At 44.4% G+C, this 20,004-nt stretch overlaps 1 protein-coding gene across 3 annotated transcripts in view; it reads left to right on the top strand.

Moving 5' to 3' along the window:
• LOC138448811 (uncharacterized) overlaps positions 1-20,004 on the top strand; it is a 1,325,760-nt gene that overhangs the window by 42,198 nt on the left and 1,263,558 nt on the right. For all 3 annotated transcript variants that reach the window (XM_069604722.1, XM_069604724.1, XM_069604723.1), the window contains exon 2: positions 9,092-9,218. In XM_069604722.1, coding sequence (XP_069460823.1) covers positions 9,092-9,218 — 127 coding nt within the window. The remainder of the gene's footprint in view (positions 1-9,091; positions 9,219-20,004) is intronic.

Below are 20,004 nucleotides of genomic sequence, written 5' to 3'. Positions count from 1 at the left end.
GGCTCCTTTTCTATAGGGGCAAGGACCCATTAGATTTGTTTAATGTCTATAATAGGCCATCATCTAAAACAGAAATAGAGACCCTGTATCAATTTAGTGACACATTAAGCTATATCCAAGTGGGTGAAAGGGCGAGTAGCATGATGGTAGTAGCAGGTGATTTTAATCTTGAACTGGAACCAGTGGGATTATAGGAGGGTCTTTTGGAGGATCAAGATACAACATGGTACATCCCTGATGTAATAGTTCCACCCCCAGTGAGATTACATTGATTGGCAACTGAGTCAGCTTGCTTGCTAAACAATTTGATTTTAAGAGCGTGTAACAGGTGATTTCCCAAAGATCAGCCTGCCTCAGTAACCTTTAAGGGCCATAACGGATCATCCCACATTGATTATATTTGTCTCTTTACCGCAGGTACTCGATTTTGAGGTCCAGATAAGATCCGAGAGTGACCACTACCCTCTTAGTGTAGGAGTCAGGACTCGGGCCAAGGAGTGTTAGACTCGGAGGTGTTTTAACTAACCATATTCTATCCATTGCCATACATGCACGCAAAACAGTTAAGTGGGGGACGGTGTTGGATCAGAAGGCCAAGCCATCTTTCTAATATTCAATTATCCCAAACGTACCATCTATCTGTAATCTAGGGTCCAGTGACGTGTGTATTGGAAGCAGGTTTAAAAGAAAATGTGCTCATCCACATCTCAGTTCCGAAGGGTACAATTAAAAAGAAAACCTTGCGTAAGAACAAGTGGTATGATGAGTGTGGGGGAGGCGAAAAAGAAAATCCTTGCATGCTTCGAGTCAAAGGGGAATCTAGACAAAAGTAGGTTAAGGAGGACCTGTTTACAATACAAAAAAATATTAACCTCCCAGAAAAATGATTTTGTTAAGGCCAAATGGTAAGGTATGGCCGAGGCCCTACAAAAAAGGAATAATGCACTTTTCTGGCAATTAGTAACTGAAATGGAACTATAAGGTGATCTAGACTGTCGTATAGGTCCTGAAGAATGGTGGTTGCATTTTGAAAGGTTGTACTCGGAAACGGAAGGTGTGCTGATAGGTCCCCCCTAAATATCAGTGCTGGGTTGTGTATAACTATAGAAGATGTGGTAAAAGCAATTGCCTCTCTCAAAAGCGGTAATGCAACAGGGCCTGACCTCATCCTGGCGGATTTGTTTAAGGACGAGGTGGCTATCTGGTCTCCGGTTTTGTACAGGATATTTAATGCAGTGTTGAAGAAATCCCTGCATCCTGGCACAAAGCGAAAATAAAACTCTGGTATAAAAAAGGAGGAAGAGATAGCCCCGATAATTAATGGCCGATATCCCTCCTAGACGGCACAGGTAAACATTTTGGAAAGACCATCTTAAGTTACCTATAAGAGTGGGTTGATAGCAATAAAATAATAAGCGAGCTACAAGGTGGCTTTAGAAGGAATAGAGGAACCATATCGATCATTGTTTTTTACTTCTCATGCTGATCCAGAAATATACAGTACTGAACAAAATGAATTTGTATGCTTCCTTCCTTGATTTGAAGACCGCATTCGATTCGTTATCCAATGAACTTTATGGAATATATTATCTGCACAGGATGTACTGGTACATTTGATCAGGATGATTAGGCTCCTCTATGCCGGAAATAATGCCTCAGTTCGCTATGGGTCGGGAGAGGAGAACACCACAGCTTTTGAAGTAGTAAACGGGGTGAGGAAGGGTTGTTCACTGGTGCCCCTTCTATTCATTCCTTACATCCAAGAAATAATAGACAAACTATTAAGATTGCCAGGATTTTCCTAAACTGGCCATAAACAAGTACCCACCGTTATTCTATGCAGATGATGCCGTTTTATTGGCAGCATCCCCGCAAGGTTTGGAAAAATCCTTGGCAATCTTCATGACGAAATTTGAAAAGCTGGACTTGGAACTAAATATTGTCAAATCAAAAGTAATGGTGTTCAAGCCTCGATTCTCAAAAAATATACCTTTTGGTGTTAATAGTGAATGGAAAACAACTTGAGCAAGTCAAAACCTTTGACTACCTCTGGGTTAGATACCAAGAATCGGAAGGGTGGGTAGCGCAGGTGAAACGCTCAGTTTCAACACTAGAAAAATATGGGTGTTCCATCCAGGTGTTTCACGCGAGTCATGGTCAAGGGGCAATTTCAGAAACATTAGACTCATAGGCAAAACGGGCAGTCCGGCCAGCATTATATGTGCCAGAACTGTGTGGCTATGCCAACCTGGGCAAACTCTCCTCCACTGAACAAAAAATTCTAAACAAATTGTTTTCATTGCCCAAGAGCACTCCTTCTGCACTATTACTTCTGGAGTTAGAAGTAATTCCAGTGGTAACTAAAGCGTTGATTAGCCATGCCCTTTTCTGGCCAAAACTGTGGAACCAGGAAGGGTTAGAGAAACACAAACGCTTTAAACCACCTAATGTCATTAAATGGAGGGAAATTAATAAAATGGATTTGCCTCGGTATCACCGATCAGGCCCTGGCCTGGCTGACCTCGTTCCTCTCTGATCAACCCTCCCAGGTCCAACATGGGTAATTCCTTTCCTCTATCTCACTCTCTACCCGTGGTGTTCCCCAGGGGTCTAACCTCTCTCCCTGGCTGTTCAACCAATACCTGGCACCTCTCGCCCACTGAATTGCCGCTCTCTGCTCCAACTTTCAGTGCTTTGTGGATAAGGCTCAGCTTGTTTTCTGGCTTGTCTTCTGGCTCCCCTCCGCCTCCTTCTCCTTCTCTCATCTGTGACTGTCTACCTGCTATCCAGGAGTGGTGTGCCACCAACATTTTCTGCCTTAATACCAGTACGAGGGAGATTCTCCTCATCGGCACACCTGCACCCTCCTTTCCTGTCACTCTCTGGCCAGCCTCCCTTGGCCCACTTCCTGCTTCCACCGGTGATGCTAAGAAACACAGGGTCATCTTCGACTCCACACTCTCCTTTTCTCCTCACATCTCTGAAGTCTCTAAGAAGTCAAACTACCAACTGCATCCCCCCACCCCCAGAAGCTCTCTAGACCTCTGGTTCTCTTTAGGTTGGACTACTGCAACAGCATCTTTCTAAACCTGCCTGCTTCTATTCTCGGCCCTCTGGGATTAATATTCAAACAGGACTGCAAGACTTGTCCTTGGCCCCAAACCCAGGGATCGTATCTCTCCGGCACTGAAATCTCTGCATGAACTCCTAGTGGCTGCAAGGATTAAGTTCAAGACCCTCTGCATTGTCCACAAGGCCTTCGGGCCTGCGTCCTCAATACCTCCAAGTCTATATTCGCAAATACCTTCCTACTTCAGCTCTTCGTTCCTCCAACTCCTGCAGGGTCAGTCGCTTCTCCAAGCAACAGGTTGGTGGTAGATCTTTCTTCCCTCTGGAACAGCCTCCCTGCCCCTCTGAAACTTGAGCAGAACATTCTCCGGACCCAGCAGCACCTCAAGACCGTCCTCTTTGCTTCTGCCTTCTCTCCTCCTCTCCCCTGCTGATTTCCTGTCTGATCCTGCACTGGTCACCTGGCTACCCTCTGATTTGGGCCCAGGCCCCTCGCCACCCAGTTGCACACCGGCACTGCCTCCCGGCAACCCTTGCACTTGGGTCTGTGTCTGTAACCCTACAGTCACCGTATCTGCACTTTTGCACAACTGCTGTCTGCACTTACCCTTGCACCTACCACCTGCTGGCCACACATCTTATTTGCTTTGATCCCATGTGGAGCACTGCCCCTCCCCCCCCCTTTTTCCTGACACTCTTCCACTCCCGCCCTCCCCAGCAGTTGCACGATCTCATTGTCACTTAGCCTAGTTAAGATCGTTGTCTCTGTCCTCCCTTGGTTCCCCTTTCCTTGCCTCGTCGCGCCTTGTAACACTTGTGTATAGGTGCGTTACAAATGCCATATCATATATCGTATAAAATGACCCTTTTGGAAATAGGTGGCAGTAATCTATGGGAAAATCCCCAAGATCAGCTGTTGGGAACGAGGAAAGCACAGAGGATTGTGGCGGCACAAAGAGCTAGGGACTGTTTGGTTACGGATACCCTTAAACTTAAACTGGTGCCTGCCTATCTTGAAGCTACGTCTCAAGATAGAAAGCCGTATCCAGATTTGATCTCCCCTCACCATGAAAAATCCCTATACATGAGTGAGATTGGGGACCCTGCCAGTGGCTGCTTTCACGTGTATCTGGAAAGAGACGAACGCTGATGAATGCCAGCTGTGTGGGGAGGTTTCTGAATCAATGATGCATTTCATGTTATGTGAAAAAAAAAAACAATTAAGGTATCTATATCCAAGGCCGATACTCAGGGAAACGGGAGTAAGAGATACCAGAACAGCAATGTTTTTATTTATTTGCGGCAATGTTCCTCAGCTCTTGTAGTTTTTGTGGTTGCTAGATACACCCACAGATCATGGCTGCTAAGAAAGAAGCTGTTAAACCATGCTGTTATAGAAACTGGGCAGCTAAATACAGGGCCAGAGACTAAGATCTTAAATGTAGCCTAAACATTAGAGATTAATGTTATACTGTAAAGTGGGCCATTTTCTAAGAAATTAGAAATGTTTAGTGATCGAGATTTGATAATGTTATGCTAGTATTTTGTAACCATTGTAAAAAAAAAAATGTCCCCATGTTTTTATTGTGTATTGCATGTGTTGACTTGCAGATTTTATGTCCAATAAAATGTTTTTGACTTAATTTCATTAAACATTAAAAGACAATTCTTCTATCAAACCTCAAAATACATTTCAGGTTTGCTTTACTGTGTAATTGGGTAGGTTTTTGTGTCCTAAAAATTTAAATATATACAGAAATCATGGCCAGACCTAAGGTGTATTGAGTGACCGATCGCCCTGTCTTATGTCAACATCCCAGTCTGCAATATGTTTTAGGATGTTTAGCTGCAGAGTGTTGGTATCGAAATAATTTGTTTTTTGAAGGCATAATTCCTAATCATGCTTATTGAATTCCTACTATGCAAAGCTTTTCTGATTCAAATTAGTTTGTTTTTTGTCCATTTGCTGCCAATGTTACATTAGTTCTATCTTTGAGGATCTTGCAATGCTGAGGCAGTTAACTGTTCCTGTTCTTTGTGGGTGGTTCTCCCACTGCTGCATCAGTAAGGCACATGATGGACGTGTTTGTGACAGTTATTTGGACTACTGAGGCCTATGATGTCCAATTAAATGCAATTGTAGTTTACACTGCTATTGTGAGGCTCTTAACTTACCTCTTCAGTGTGGGGGGTGCTTGCACTGCTACAAACCATGCAGTTCCTTCTCTATGCAAGTGTAACTTAAACGGTTATGACACATAATTTAGCTGTTCCAAGTGTGGAAATCTTGATGGTTGAGGCTCGCAACTCCTGTTCTACGTTAGGAAAGCATGATCTACTGAGATCCATGGTATAACCTTTCTATATTCGTAGTGCAGTATGCACTACTGAATGTTAGGTTAGACCGTTTTTATATATGAGGAGCTTCTACTGCAGACACATTCCTGATCTTTTCTGTGTGTGAATCTCCTACCCATGCTTTACACCTTGCACCGATTCCCCTCCACTTGTTGTACGTTAAGAAAGCTTGCATTGGGGTTGCCCTGATTCGCCTTTTCTGTTTGTGTTGGGGAAACCCTGCACAGTTCCTACTGTGTGAGGAAAGCTTTACGAATCTTATACTGCTCTTATACCCTTCCTTTGAATGCAAGCGAAACTCGGAGTGTTAGTGCTCATCTGTTCCATATTTGAGAGGGTGTTTGTGCCACTGCATCTTGTGACTTACCTGTTAATTGTGAGAAACCTGCTTTTATGCCATGATGCGGAAAGCTGCCGCTTGATTATGATTTCCATAGTTTTAACTCTTTGCACCAGTCGGCTGGATGTCCTATACCTTTTACTCTTGCAAAGGAGAAAACTCATTTTTACTCCCTTGAAATCACATTTACTCTCAAAGTTTAAAATCGGGAGTAAAATACTCCCACCTCAAAATCTTATCTGGAGCACAGAGTATAGCAGGTTTTGTTTTGTGAGTCAGAGAATCCCAAGGAACATTCATGCCCTTAAGAGTTTTGGAGTATTTTGAATGTGAAAAGGACCTGGGGAAGGGAGTCATTTCTCCTGAAATAAATTGCAACAAGAGGAGGGAAGTTATCCTCTTGGACTATAATGGAGGACTATAAAGAACTTAGTTATTCTTTCCCTGGAAATGTGAATATCGTTCAGTTGTAATGTTTGTTAGATGTATACATTTTTGTTGAACTTTCCCTAACAGCAAAGCAAGGATTCTTAGAAAGATGGTTTCTGAATACAACTGGGTGTGTAATAGATTCAGCAGAGGTGAAGGGGATGGTGGATTCTCGAAAGGGACGTTTTATCAGGTGGAAGGGAGGGTGATTTTACTATAGCCCATAAAAGCCTCAAGGACCTGCCTCGAGGACCTCGTCCTCGTCCCTTTCTCTGATATAGTACCACGTCTCACCTGTGGTATATCCCAGAGTACAACCCCGGGCTCCCCTACCCAGGTGATCCTCCCCCACTGGTCCACCCCCAGGAACTGGATCCAACAGCCACCTGAATAAGGGATTCCTTGACAATACCCTCTGGTTTGTATTGACACATATAAGAGAAAAGCACACCCTGGTGAATTCTGTAAATGTCAAAAGCTACTAAATTAATTATTTTAGCAAGTGTAGAGCTAAGGCTCATGATCTTATCCACATTTTTAATGGGTGCGGGGGAGAAAACAAAATGACTCTGGTATAATAAATCAACCTATAAATGAACAAGAAAAGAGTTCCTATTTGTCAAAGGAACTCACGTCCCCTGCACACCAAACAATTGGAACAAATCCAATCAAAAAATAAATCCAAGTTTTCCTTGACTTGATTATTTCAGTATTTAAACTCAACAGTAATTTGAAAACTATGTACCAACGGTACATTTTGTTAATGCATCAAAACGTAATGAATATATTCTTTTTATTTATAGAGCTCAACTTATCACACAATTTGTTGTGTCACAGAGTTCAATTTATTCAAAATTTGTAACATTCCAAATAATTGGTTATTATGTGTACCAACATTTTAAAAAAATATGTTAAACCGCACATGTCACAGTATGAAATAAAATTGAAAAGGTTAGGCTCTAAGCGGAAACTTCTAAATCCACCGCACAAATTGAAGTGGGGGAAGACCATCAATCTTTTCAGCACACGGGTACATATTATAGGACAGAGAACGCTGTTTTTACCTTTACTAAGCCATATGATATTCACACCCTGAATATTAATTCACATAATATCATTCACAGATGAAACTCGTATGAATTAGGACAACAGATGACGTTCCCATTAATTCACAACAAAATTTCATCTCTATGGAAAATGACCATCGGGAACTGATATGTATAGTCATTTTGAAGGAAATTACTTTTCTGAATATGTTTAAATAATTTTTGCCCCTGAAGAAGAGAGTAACTAATTCTCGAAACGCGTAGAGCCTATCCTTTTCAATTTTATTTCATACTGTGACGTGCTGTTTAACATGTTTTTTTTTAAATGTTGGTACACATAACAACCAATTCTTGGAATGTTACAAATTTTGAGTAAATTGAAATCTGTGACACAACAAATTTTGTGTGATAAGTTGAGCTTATAAATGAAAAGAATATATTCATTAACAACATTAAGGTTTGATGCATTAACAAAACGTACCGTTGGTACATCGTTTTCAAATTACTGTTGGTTTAAATACTGAAATAATCAAGTCAAGGAAAACTTGGATTTATTTTTTGATTGGATTTGTTCCAATTGTTTGGTGTGCAGGGGACGCATGTTCCTATGACCAATAGGAACCATTTTCTTAAATACCCTCGGGTTTCTCACACTGGGAAGGGTATAGAGGGAGGCGTGGGATGAATTAAATGCAGTCTGAGGAACCTATTTAGCAATGGCCTAATCATGGATTTCAGGTTGCGTTGGGCCTGGTCTGCGAATCTGCGCAGGGCAGAGAGGTTGAGGAGCGCGGTCTGGGAGGCACGCGGTAAACCGAGTGCGTAGCCTAAGAAAGCTATTCCTTGTAAGGATTGGAGGGGGCGCAGCGAGGGCTGAATTGGGGATTTCCAGATGCGTGGGTCCTAGACTGTGAATCTGCTGTCGGCAGAGAGGTCGACAAACGAGGTGTGGGATGTACGCAGGGAGCAGAGTGCGTAGCCTGAGGAACCTGTTCCCCATAGGGATCGGAGGAGGCTTAGCGAGGGTGGAGCCGAGAGCATCGGGCTGATGGGGGAGTAGACAGGGGTGGCCTAGGTGTGCATTACATGAGCAACAAGTTGCGGGGGGTAAGAGGGGTCGGAGGCACCAGGGCGCTTACCTGCGGCCCAAGTGAAACGGGAGTCCCTGGAGGATGGCTGGACTTGTGTGGAGGGGGATGTGGAGGCTCTTGGGTCTCGGATCTGCCTGAAGTTGTTGCAAAACCATGGTGATGGGGCTCGGCCAAGAATGCAAGGCTCAACACCGCGCCCTTGTCCTGCATGGGCTTTGCCGCAGAGGTTTTGGCACGCAGGTTTTAACCTAAAACTAGGTTCTATTTATTACATTTGTTAAAGGGCTGTGAAACAGATTTCTCTTAATATTGCAGCTCCTGTGCAAGATGGCTAATCCAGGAAGACCACACGATTAAATCAAACGCCACCTACTCATGATCTAACCTTTTAAACTACTAGTTGAGGGCTGATTCAGAGACGCACTTTCACATTTAAAATTAAACGGGCCAATATTTTGTATAAAGGAGACTGTTAGTTGTTGTCATATTTCAATGTATGTCATTCATCAATTTAGATTTTTAACCAATGTGATAAAGCAGACATGGTCAGTGTAGCAATCACTCGCTCTAGCATTAATGTCTCCATCTTGTTGCAATATTTGGGCCAATGATCATCATGCTGAATTTCTGGTTATTAGTAAAGTAGATGTGAAATAGCAGCTAGCAGAGGAGAAGCAAAAGGAGAACACAGTACGTTGGTGATATCACACCATTTGTTTTATAATGTGATCTGTGTCATGTACAATTTCCCATTTTAGGCACCTGTTACATTCCAAGACGTTGCTGCATGTTTCTCTGAAGAAGAGTGGAAGCTTTTACACGAATGGCAAAAGGAACTTTACAGGAATGTGATGAAGGAAATTCACCAAGCCTTAATTTCACTGGGTAAAATGAAACTTTATTTCCTTAAGAGTTGCAAAATAAATCAAATGCCTAACGATGCTTTCATTTTCATCTTATTGAAATGTATTTCTGTATGATGCATTTGTTGCATTTTCAGGATGACGATTATTCTTTTACTACTACTACTACTACTACTTCAAGTCCATATGTCAGAAAACAAAAATATTTAGTTTCAACCCAGATTTTACATGACCAGCATTAATACATTTTGTAGATTGAAAAATGACATTTAGCCTTGTAGTAGGAATACAAATTCCACGTATGTTATGTTGTGAAACCCTGTAAAACATTAAACCTGTGTTTTTTGTTTTGCTGTAGGCCACAAGTGAAGGTGTTGTTTTAGTTTTCACAAATTGAACTTTGTAGTTAGCGCAATAGAACTCTTCTTGTATACAGTGAACATATTTAGTTGTAGAGACCATGCTGGAAATGAAAAGCTACAAAACCATTCCTCGATGGGGGGCAGAGGAGGGTATGAGGGGTGTGTCCCCTGGCCAGGTCATGCAACACTGTATCTCTTATTGTAACCCAAACCTAGCGATTTGCATTAAAGTGAAGAGCCTTTTAGGAACATGAGAATGCACACAATCTTCAATTTGAAGCATGTCTGCGTTAGTGATTCAGCGAAAAATCTTTTTTTTTTTTTATTGGTCATATACTCACCCTAACTATATGCAAAATGTTTGTAAATTTCACAATATATATTGACTGCAAACACTTTAGTTTAGGTGCAGTTAAGTTGAGCAGATTTAATGCAACAAAACACTTGAAATTCAGTACATGTGGGAAGCCATGACCAGCTTAACTCTGTGTTCCCGTTGATATCCCCCCATAATGCTATGTCCCCCATAATGCCATTTGGTATGTCATTGTGAATCCCTTCTCTTTTAATATGAATGTGCTCATGGGCTTTGCAACGGGAACGTGCCGAGTTAAGCTAGTCATCCCACATCCACTGACTTTCAAAGGTTTTGTTGCGTTCAATCTGCTCAGCTTAAATGCAACTTAGTTTTTTTCAGTGAATTTCAAGGGTTTTGTTTTAGCATAATTTGTTTACGTGTCACTAACCATGGCTTTGGCCGTGTCCACTGTACATGCTCCCCCAATATGTTTCTTCTGGAACTACAAGGTGACCATGGTCTTTGGCCGTGGCCACTATACATGCCTTTTGGGCACACTAGCCAGGGCGTTTAGCCCTGGCCAGTGAGCACGCACTTTGTCTGTGCCCACTGTATATTTGAAAACCCTACCGGGCCAAAATTCCATGTTTTTTAATTCCATTTTTTTGTAACTATTTTTTACAATAACCATGGTTATAGGGGCAATGTACTACAAATAACCATGACTGTCTAGGCGCCCACAAATAATTGCGGTTATCCGTAAAATGCATGCAAAATACAGATTTCTTCCCTGCCCTCCCAGTCCCTTGCCAAGTGCCCCCCTCTTCTTGGCACACTCACCCGCCCTCTCCTCCCCTCCCTTCCCACCCGGTCCTCATTCCCTCCCTAGCTCTCTCCCATTACCCCAACACACGTCCTTTTGTCTCAATGTGAGCATGCTGAAAACAGTGTTTTTATGTTTTCTTAATAAACTTTCCCTTTTTTTAAATGAATTTTTCCTAAAATGCCCACTTTAGGGGGTCCCTTGACAATCTCGTAATTTAGAAAATTTCATCCAAATCCATCCAGCAAGTCAAAAGTATTAGTTTCCCTGCTGAAAAGCTCTAATACAGATATTAAGGCGCAGACATTCTCTGTTGAATATTTTTGAAACTACTGGATGAATTTACCCCACACCAGTGAAGGAAATTAAGTCGACCATTTGTTCCCAAATTGCTTATTATTTGGTCCAAATGTGCCATGCGATTTTCACGCTACTGCTGTTCAAAACTGTACTTTTGTTTGCTATGGGAAAATGAATGGGAGTAGGCTGAAAACAGCATTTTTTTGTTTTCTTATTGACTTTTTAATTTACTGACATAGTTCTCAGCATTTTCAGTTTAGTGGGGCTCTTCATAAACTGTTTGGAAAATCCTCTTTTGGAAAACCTCATCCAAATCCGTCCAGCAAGTCAAGTTATTCGCCACGCTCAGCCTCTCTGCTGTAAAAAGCACCAACGGAGATATAAAGGTTTAGGGGCACCCCCTTCTCTGTTTTATAAACTAGCGGGTGGATTAACCCAAACCAGTCCAGGAATGTAAATCGATGCTTTGTGCCCAGTTGTTTCTAATTTGGTCCTGTGAAACTTTGTTTTCTTAATAACTTTCATTTGGAGGGATTGGGGGAGGGTGGTGTGAGGGAAGGCATGGTATCGAACAATAAGACACACAAGTGATCACAGTTCAAGGGTGTTTATCGCATTTGAAAAACACCTATCTAATCCTAAATCTAAAGATGGGAGCAAGCTCTGACCATCAAATAATAATCATGCAGTCCTAGTGGTGTCTTGTCAAAATAAAAGGGCCTATACTAATCTATTGCCAATCCTTACCTCTAAATACAAATAGTGTGGAAAACAATGTTATGCAAAAGAAAAGTGTTCAAGAAATGATGTCAGGATATTCAAGCCGTTGGCTTCCCTTGCCCACATTTTCAGCACGGCACAAGGTGGCACACTCCCTAGCACAGTTTTTGGCTTCTCTAGCACGAGGATGCAGTTCAAATCTCAGTATTAGGCCCTTCTATGCCAAAGTCTCTTTGCCATTCAAAGTCTCTTATTTCAGAGGGCTTGATGCGACAAACAAACATTCAAAAGTTCCTTTCTCCTCTGGATTCTCATGTATAACTTCTTGGGTGATTTTCAACCCCCCCCCCCCCCCCCCCTCCGCCGGGCTCAGACCCACTTTAACACAAAGCTTTCAATTGATCTCCCTCTGTCTGGCTCGGACCAAACTTTCTCTACTTCGAAGACTTTTGGCTGTGTGCTGCATTTGACTTGACTTGTCGCAAGACCACTTAGATTCACATTTATTCATTCGATCTCCCTCTGTTGGGCTCGGACCAAATCGATCTACTTGTCTCACTTCTCAGCTGGGTACTTTAGAGACCTTCGATTGAGCACCCATGTGGTGCCGGACCACTATCAAAGGTATTGTAGCTTGCTTTTAAAGTTCAATCACTCTTCAGCAGTTTAACTTCATTTGCGTCTCTTATCACATGTATTTTAACAATGGCTCTATCGGTGCTCGCCATACAATGTTGCTGCTTGCAACCTTGGCTTCAACACAGACTGGTCTCCCCAACTCACTGGCTGTGTTGCTTTCACTGAAGCTGCTTTCTCCTTGGAGCCTAGGATAGTACCACAGTGGCTGGAGATTCACCCCGCCTTGATGCGGGATGGCCACAGGTGCCTCCGACACACAATGCAGGATTCTTCAGCCTAGCTTCCTGGTCTTGCACTTTCTCTTGAGCTTTTGTGAAAGTAACGGTTCCTTTTCGAAGAGGTCAAGGGTACTTCCCTCTGTGCATCCCCCTTCTGTTTTCCCTCCTTTCTCTTGTTAAACTGCCGTCTTGGAAGTGCTGTTTCCATATGTGCTTTACCTTGCTCAGAGTGTGCTTTTATCCGTGTGGGGAAGTGTAATGGAAGTCGGGTGTAAGTGATTGTTGATAATTGCCTGACCTCGTCTGACCATAGTATTGGGACATATCAGGTATACGGCTCGGGTGGTTGTCTGTTTTCCCGTAGAGCGGGCTGTCAGTGAGAAAGAGTTTGTGTTGTGACAGGTTGGGGGGGTGGGTCGGGTAAACTTCCTAAATATCCTACCGGGTAGGATGGGGTATAGGTGATACAGGGAAAGGGGGATACTGCGTCTCACAATCTGGTGTCCCACTCCTCGAAGACCCCTCACCCAGGTGATCCTCCCCCACTGGTCCACCCCCAGGAACTGGATCCAAAAGCGATGGCCGTGTCCTGGCCACCTGGATGACCGATCCCTGGGGACTAGCAGGTGATACACCTTCTGCTTTCTCACTGGCTTGACAAACTTTTCTTTTTTGAGAATTCCATCCATATCCGCTCAGCAAGTCAAAGGTTATTGGCAATAGAATTTTGGGGGGAAAAAATTGCTGCTTTTTCATTTCATATATGCCAAGGGTTTTAGTGTCATTGGATACCTTAATCATGTTCCCATCAATCTTAAATGCCTTGAAAGATGGGTTTAGTTTGTTCAGTCTGACGCGGGAGCCTAGAATGAGGAGCTCTGTCTTTTCGTCATTTAAGCAAAGCCCATGGTGGGCCATCCCACGCAATAATCGCATAGATTTCATTGAGAGCTTTTGAGTCGGCTACATAGTCACCTGTGATAGGGATGAGTATCTGGGTGTCATCCGCATAATTCGTATATGTGACACCCAGATAGTCAAGGATATCAAAGAGTGGCTTAGTAAATACTTCAGACAGAGTAGGTGAAATGCAGGATCCTTGCGGAACCCCACAGAGTACAGGTAATGGTTCTGCTGATGCGGTAGGTGAGAAGACCCTCATGGTTCTGTTAGCCAAGAAGGATTCAATCCAAGAGGTAGCTGCATGTGAGAAATGAGCAGCAGTTTTGAGATGGTGGCATAGTATTTGGTGGTCCACCAAATCAAAAGCTGCTAATAGGTCGAGTAGGGGTAATGGAGCCAGTTTGCCATTATCGTTTAAGTCCTCGATTTGTGCTTTTAAATCAATTAGGGCAGTTTCTGTTCCATGTCTAGGTCGGAAACCAGATTGGCGAAGACCTAGGAGATTGTTGGTTTCTAAGTAAGCCTGTATTTGAAGATATGCTGCACGGTCCAGGATTTTCAGTAAGAAGGGTACCGTTGTGATAGGTCTGTAGTTAGCGTGGTTGTTAGGGTCAAGGGAGGGTTTTTTGATTAGGGGAATAACCCAGGCGTCCTTGAGGTGATCAGGGACCGACCCTGATTTAAAGGAAGCATTAATAAGTGAGGTGATGATTGGGGCTAGTTCCTGTGCGGCCTCTTTGATGATTGGGGCTGGGCAGACATCGCCTTGGCAGTTAGAGGGTTTAATTTTTCAAATGATATTTTCCACTTCCCAGGTAGACAGTGGGGAAAAGTATAGATAAGCAAAAGCCTGCATCCAAAATAATTCCCCTAGGAGACTTAAATCTAGGCCTCAATGACCACCCTGACCGACATGCTACCTTACTAACAAACTTGCTGACCGCTTTGTATTTTAGGCAGCACATCTGCAACCCTAAACCCCATCAATGGTCGCTCTGTGGACTGGTTAGCCGACCTAAACTGCCATGCATCCGTCAACTCCAACTCTCCCTGTCAGTGGTCGGATAAACACATCATTGCCTTCACCATGCCACTCGACCCACTACCTAAACCCCCTACCAAGATGCTACTGCCCTCCCTAGCTCGTAGCACCTGAAAGCTAACTAAAGACAGCCTCCTACAGTTCTCGATGCCTTCAATCCAGAATATCTGGACAACCTCGATCCACAGAGACTAGCTTGGTTCTACACCAAAACCTTAACTGATGCCATCAACGCCATTGCCCATTAACTGCAAAAAAGCCAAACCTGTATATCACTTCAACTCTTGGTACACTCAAGACCTCTCAGACCTTACATCCAAAAAAAGACTTGCAGAGGAAGAAAACCCCCTCCGAGGCTACGAAACAGGAATTCACTTGCCTATCTAAACAATACAAGCAAGCCATCCACATTCAATTCTAGAATAGCTAATGCCAAATCGGACACAAAGGAATTTTCAATCCTTGGGGAACTAGAAACCCAGCTGTCATAAACCCGCCCTTCCCGCCCCCCTCCTGTCACTACCTTTACCAAATACCCAGCTGGGTGCACCAGCATACCAAACACTATGTTGGATAAAATTGGCATGCGCCACAACAAAATCTTTGACAAACAAGCCAGTTTAAAACCTTCCCGCCTGTGCACTGAAGCCGCTCCCACCCGCAATAGCCCAGAAGTTTCACTATTCAGCTTCAGCAAAATCCCTGAACTGGAAACCCTCCATATTCTAAAAAGTTTGAAGCCATCAAGATGTAAAGGAGACATCTGCCCCCCCCGCCCCTTATCAAAGAATGTGCGGAAACATTCGCTCTGTTCATCACTGCCTTCGACTCCTCCTTTATGACGGACACCATTCCTGCCTGCCTTAAAGAAGCCTGGGCCCTTCCCATCTTAAAATAAAAAAGCATCTCTCGAACCTGTGATACCCAACTACTGGCCCATCGCCACAGTTCCCTTCCCATTAAGCATTCTTGACAGAGCTGCATATGTACATATCCAGCGTCGCCTGCAAACTAACCACACACTAGGAGTCTGCCAATCAGGCTTCCACCCATGCCATGGCAGGAAGTCAGCACTCCTGGACTTGAAAAATCAAATTGACGAGATTAGGGACGTGGGAAAACCTGCCCTTCTGCTCCTCCTAGACCTCTCTGCTGCAATCAACCTAGTTGATCATAATATACTTTGCCAACAGCTAACTTCTGCAGCCTCCTTCTCCCAAGAAGTGGCCTCCTGGATTGCTTATTTCCTGGACGGTATAACTGAGTCTTCTCAGAAAAAGCCAGTGCTACACCCTCCCCTATCAGCTGTGGGGTACCTCAAGTATCCTGTGTCTCACCAACGCCACACAACATTTTTACGAAGCCACTGTTCGACCTCCTGGACTTCCACGGCATAGTATATACCAACTATGCCGACGATACGCAGATCCTCCTCTCCCTTTCCGGCACCTACACCGTTGATTCAGCTGCCTGGAACTCCACCTATGCCACCATCTGGGCCTGGATGGTGACCCACAGCCTTTGTCTTAATGATGAAAAGACAGAAGTTCTCCTTGTGGGGCCCTCGTCCGTGCAAAAAAAAAAAAATCATGATCCTGGCTTTGCAGCCTTCAAAATTGATGTCTCACCAGCATTCAAGACCCTAGGATTTACCTGGACGCAACACTATCACTAATCTGGTAAGTAAATGCCATAGCCTCCTCAGCGGCCTACTCGACCAAACTGCTCAACGCTGCTAGAGCCTCCCTCTCCACTGAAAGTTGACAAACCGTCGCCCGAGCAGTGATTTATGCGAGATTGGACTACTTTAATGCTCTCTTCATTGGAACCTCGCTCACAACTTAAAAAAAACTCCAGATTATCCAAAATAACGACCTACGAGTTGTCGTGAATATCGCCAAAACAGAACATATCACTGCCGCATAAGCAGCACACTGGCTCTCGATCAGAGAAAGAATTGCCTTCAAAACTCTCACCATTACTCACAGGTTTATCTCCAAAACGCCCCACCTTACTTATCACAGAAATCACTATGATCCACCCGTCCAAGCCTACCAGGAGCCCCTACACCCACAGACTCTCCCAACCTAAGTTCAAACGGGTCAAAGCAGGAGGATCCAGCTTCCCAGTCATTCCAGTCAAGCAATGGAACGCCCTCTCACATGCGCTAAGAGCAGAGCAATCCTACTGGGCATTCCGAAAAGCTTCTAAAACCTGGCTGTTTATCTAATCCTACTCGCCTTGCCGCTTTGCACTGTGCTCCTGTAACCCATGTTGTACTTGTTTCACCTGTGTACCTACCATTCATGTCCCTTGACTGTGAACAGGTTTATTTTTTTTTTTTATAATCCTTTACAGCACCGAGATGCCTCAGGGTTTGTGCGCACTTTACAAATGAAAAAATAAATAAAATAAATGATCTAGAGGATGATCCCGATATTTATTACCATCACCTGAAGGTCAAGATCAACCAGTTGCAAATTCGCAAATGAGTGACTTCTACAATGATACAATGATTTGCTTAAAAAGGCTGCAGATCATTTCAAAATACAAACTCCAGAGTCTGTGGAGGATACAGATTTTGTAGATGAGATCCTCAATGAAAATAATCTGTAGGTCAATTTAATTTCATTGCTTTAGTCTATTTAGGTGCATTCACCCTTCGCTAACCATACCAGAGCAGTCAATCCTTGTATTGAAAAAACATTTAAACCTACAGTCCACTTGTATATAAGGGGACATCTCGAGCCCGATTCCCTTGTGGTAACCACACGTAAGAGGGCGGGTACTCCTCTAGTATCAGCTGAGGCACCACCTGAAAGAGAAAGCAATACACACTTTGCTTTAGGTAAGAAAGTGGCTACCACTGCGACATACCAACTACGTATGGCTAATATTACACTTTTAGCCAGCTACAATAATGCGCAATGGGATATTGTCCAGGATATTGTCCAGGGTGGGCTAGATTGTGTTTCAGAACCCTTGTGTTCTCAAGTTCTAAAAACTATATCTGAGGGCAGATAGGTTGCCTACAGCATTATTTCATGACATTTTATTGGGTTTTACAAATGCGCATTACAGTGAGGACAGCAGCAGCTTAGCATCATATGTTAGGGTGATAATGTCTCCTAGCGAAAACAGTGAGGGGGGGGGGGACTTCTCGATGGGTTGAATGGTCCTGTCCATGGCCCGCTCTGTTCTTGGAGGCTAGGGGGCAATTGGCGAGTTGGGTTATTATGGCTTTGAGGCTGAGGATCAGTGGAGTGGAGTGGAGTGATTTGGAGCCACCTAGTTAATGGAGGCCTTCTGGTGAGAGCCGGGAATTTGGCAGCATAGTCCATGAATGGATCCCAGATGTTCAGTGTTCTGTTCAGCGAGCCAGATCGAATTGCCATGATTTTTTCGGTGACCGCTATGTCCCAGCATTTGGCCCACCAAAGTGCCACTGAGGGACCTTCCTTGTCTTTCCACACCCGGGCCAGTGCAATTTTTGCTGCTAGGAGTAAGTGCTTACATAGCCGGGGGATTTGGCCTGAGAGTGGGAAAGCGCCCCCACCTGTGTCGCCCAGTAGAATGATTCCAGGGTCCCAGGGAATGGAGAGGCCCGAGATGTCCTTAATATGTTTAACTACCTCTCTCCAGTATAGTTCAGCCTTTGGGCACATCCATACCATGTGGAATAGTGAGCCTGGTGCCAAGCACCCGCGCCAACATGATCCGGAGATATTCAGGTTGGACCTATTGATCTGTACGGGGGTTATATAGTACCTGTAACAGAGTTTGTAGCCCCCTTCCCTATTCGTGATACGTTGCGAGCTTTTGTGCAGCCTAGTCCAGATTTTCCCCCAATTCTCCACATCGATTTCCCTGCCCAGGTCCTTTTCCCATTCAAGCATATATCTTTCTTTTTTATATGGGTCTGACCTGTCTAGGAGTTAGTAGAGGGCTGAAGTTCTGCCTTTGCTGGTAGGGGACGTGAGGAATAATTCCATTGCTGTTAGTTCTCTTGAGCATTTCTCTCTCGTCGCTCTGTGGGAAAGCCAGTGTCGGATTTGGGCGACTCAGGAGCACAGGGTCAGGCCAAAGGCAATGATCAAGGTCACAAATAGTTAAGATCTCACTAAAGTCTTGGCGGTAAACAAAGGAGCCAGGAGGGCGTGGGTAACCCCTGGAAAGACGCATGCAGAGAACCCCAAGAATGAACAGCCATGTACTAATGTAAGCGACTGCCAAGCAAGTGTCTAGGATCTCGACCGCTCCCCCCAGGCGGCTCTTCACGACTCCCTGATCAAGAAGCGATGGAGGTTGGAGGTAACCCAGGCGAAGCAGTCGCACTAAGAGAATCCACTCGAAGTGTGGGGGAAGAGACTATAACCGACCCAGACCCATTGGTGTCTCACCGAGGCGCCCCCGGGGAAAGGACCACGATGTCCAAACAAACCACGAAAGCCAAAAGCCAGGGGCCAGAGATATCAAGACTATGCTACAAACAGCGGCCGTACAAAAAACACAATCGGATACAAGCTTTAGCCCAGGTACATCACCCTCCAGTGGAGGGAGCTGAGGCGTCGGAAGACCCCCCTTTCCCCCCCCCATCAGGAAGTCTGATCCCTCAGAAATGTTACAGGAACTCAAAGATATAAAAGAGAGTGCAAGTGCCCTGGCTAAATCCATTTCGGACATTAACAAGGGAATTATGGCAGCAGAAAAGAGGATTGACGAGGTCGAAACGGTAATAACGGAGCAGAGCCACGAACATGACATCTTGGCGCACAGGGTCCAAGAACTGGAACAGCAAATGGAGCAAGTACAAAACCGACATGAGGATGCTGAAAATAGGTCCAGGCGTAATAATATTCGTATTTGTGGAATCCCGAAGACAGTGGCGGACTCGGACTTAAATATGTGGTCGACTTGTTTCGTGACATCCTGAATGTGGAGGAGAGCAGAGAAATCATGTTGGATCGAACACACAGAGCCTGGTCCACATACCAAATCAATAATAACCTGACCCCGGACGTCCTGACCCAAGTCCATCTATACCAATTGACATAATGCAAGCCGCCCGCAAAAAAGAACTTATCATCTTCCGCTCCACGCCACTTCAATTGTTCCAAGATCCAGCCCAAGCTACACTAGCCCGGAGGAAAAAACTGAGGGTGGTCACTGACTGGCTAAGAACTAGAAAGGTGCGTTACCGATGGGGCCACCCAAAGTGCCTCCGTTTCGAGTGGAAGGGCCAAAAGTTCTCGATTGCTAAGGAAGAGGAAATGGCAGACCTCATGCAAGAAGGCAAAGGAGATAACCTCACAGATGGTGAAGGCTCTCCATCTAGAGATGACGAGCCGGAAGGGAGACACCCGAGGAGTCAATGGAGACCAGGGCGACCTCGCCCGTGGAGGCGCAACCAAGATGTGCAACCTACGGATCACACCCGAGAGGTCACGCAGCTGTTAACTAGAGGAGACATTTCAATGGCGTCACTGGAAGGGAGGGAAATCGA

Source organism: Ambystoma mexicanum, chromosome 1p (genome assembly GCF_040938575.1).
Source record: "Ambystoma mexicanum isolate Mex_15411 chromosome 1p, UKY_AmexF1_1, whole genome shotgun sequence".
Taxonomy (NCBI): Eukaryota; Metazoa; Chordata; class Amphibia; order Caudata; family Ambystomatidae; genus Ambystoma; species Ambystoma mexicanum.
The sequence above is the reverse complement of the archived record's forward strand: the minus strand, read 5'-3'. Positions and strand labels throughout refer to the sequence as shown.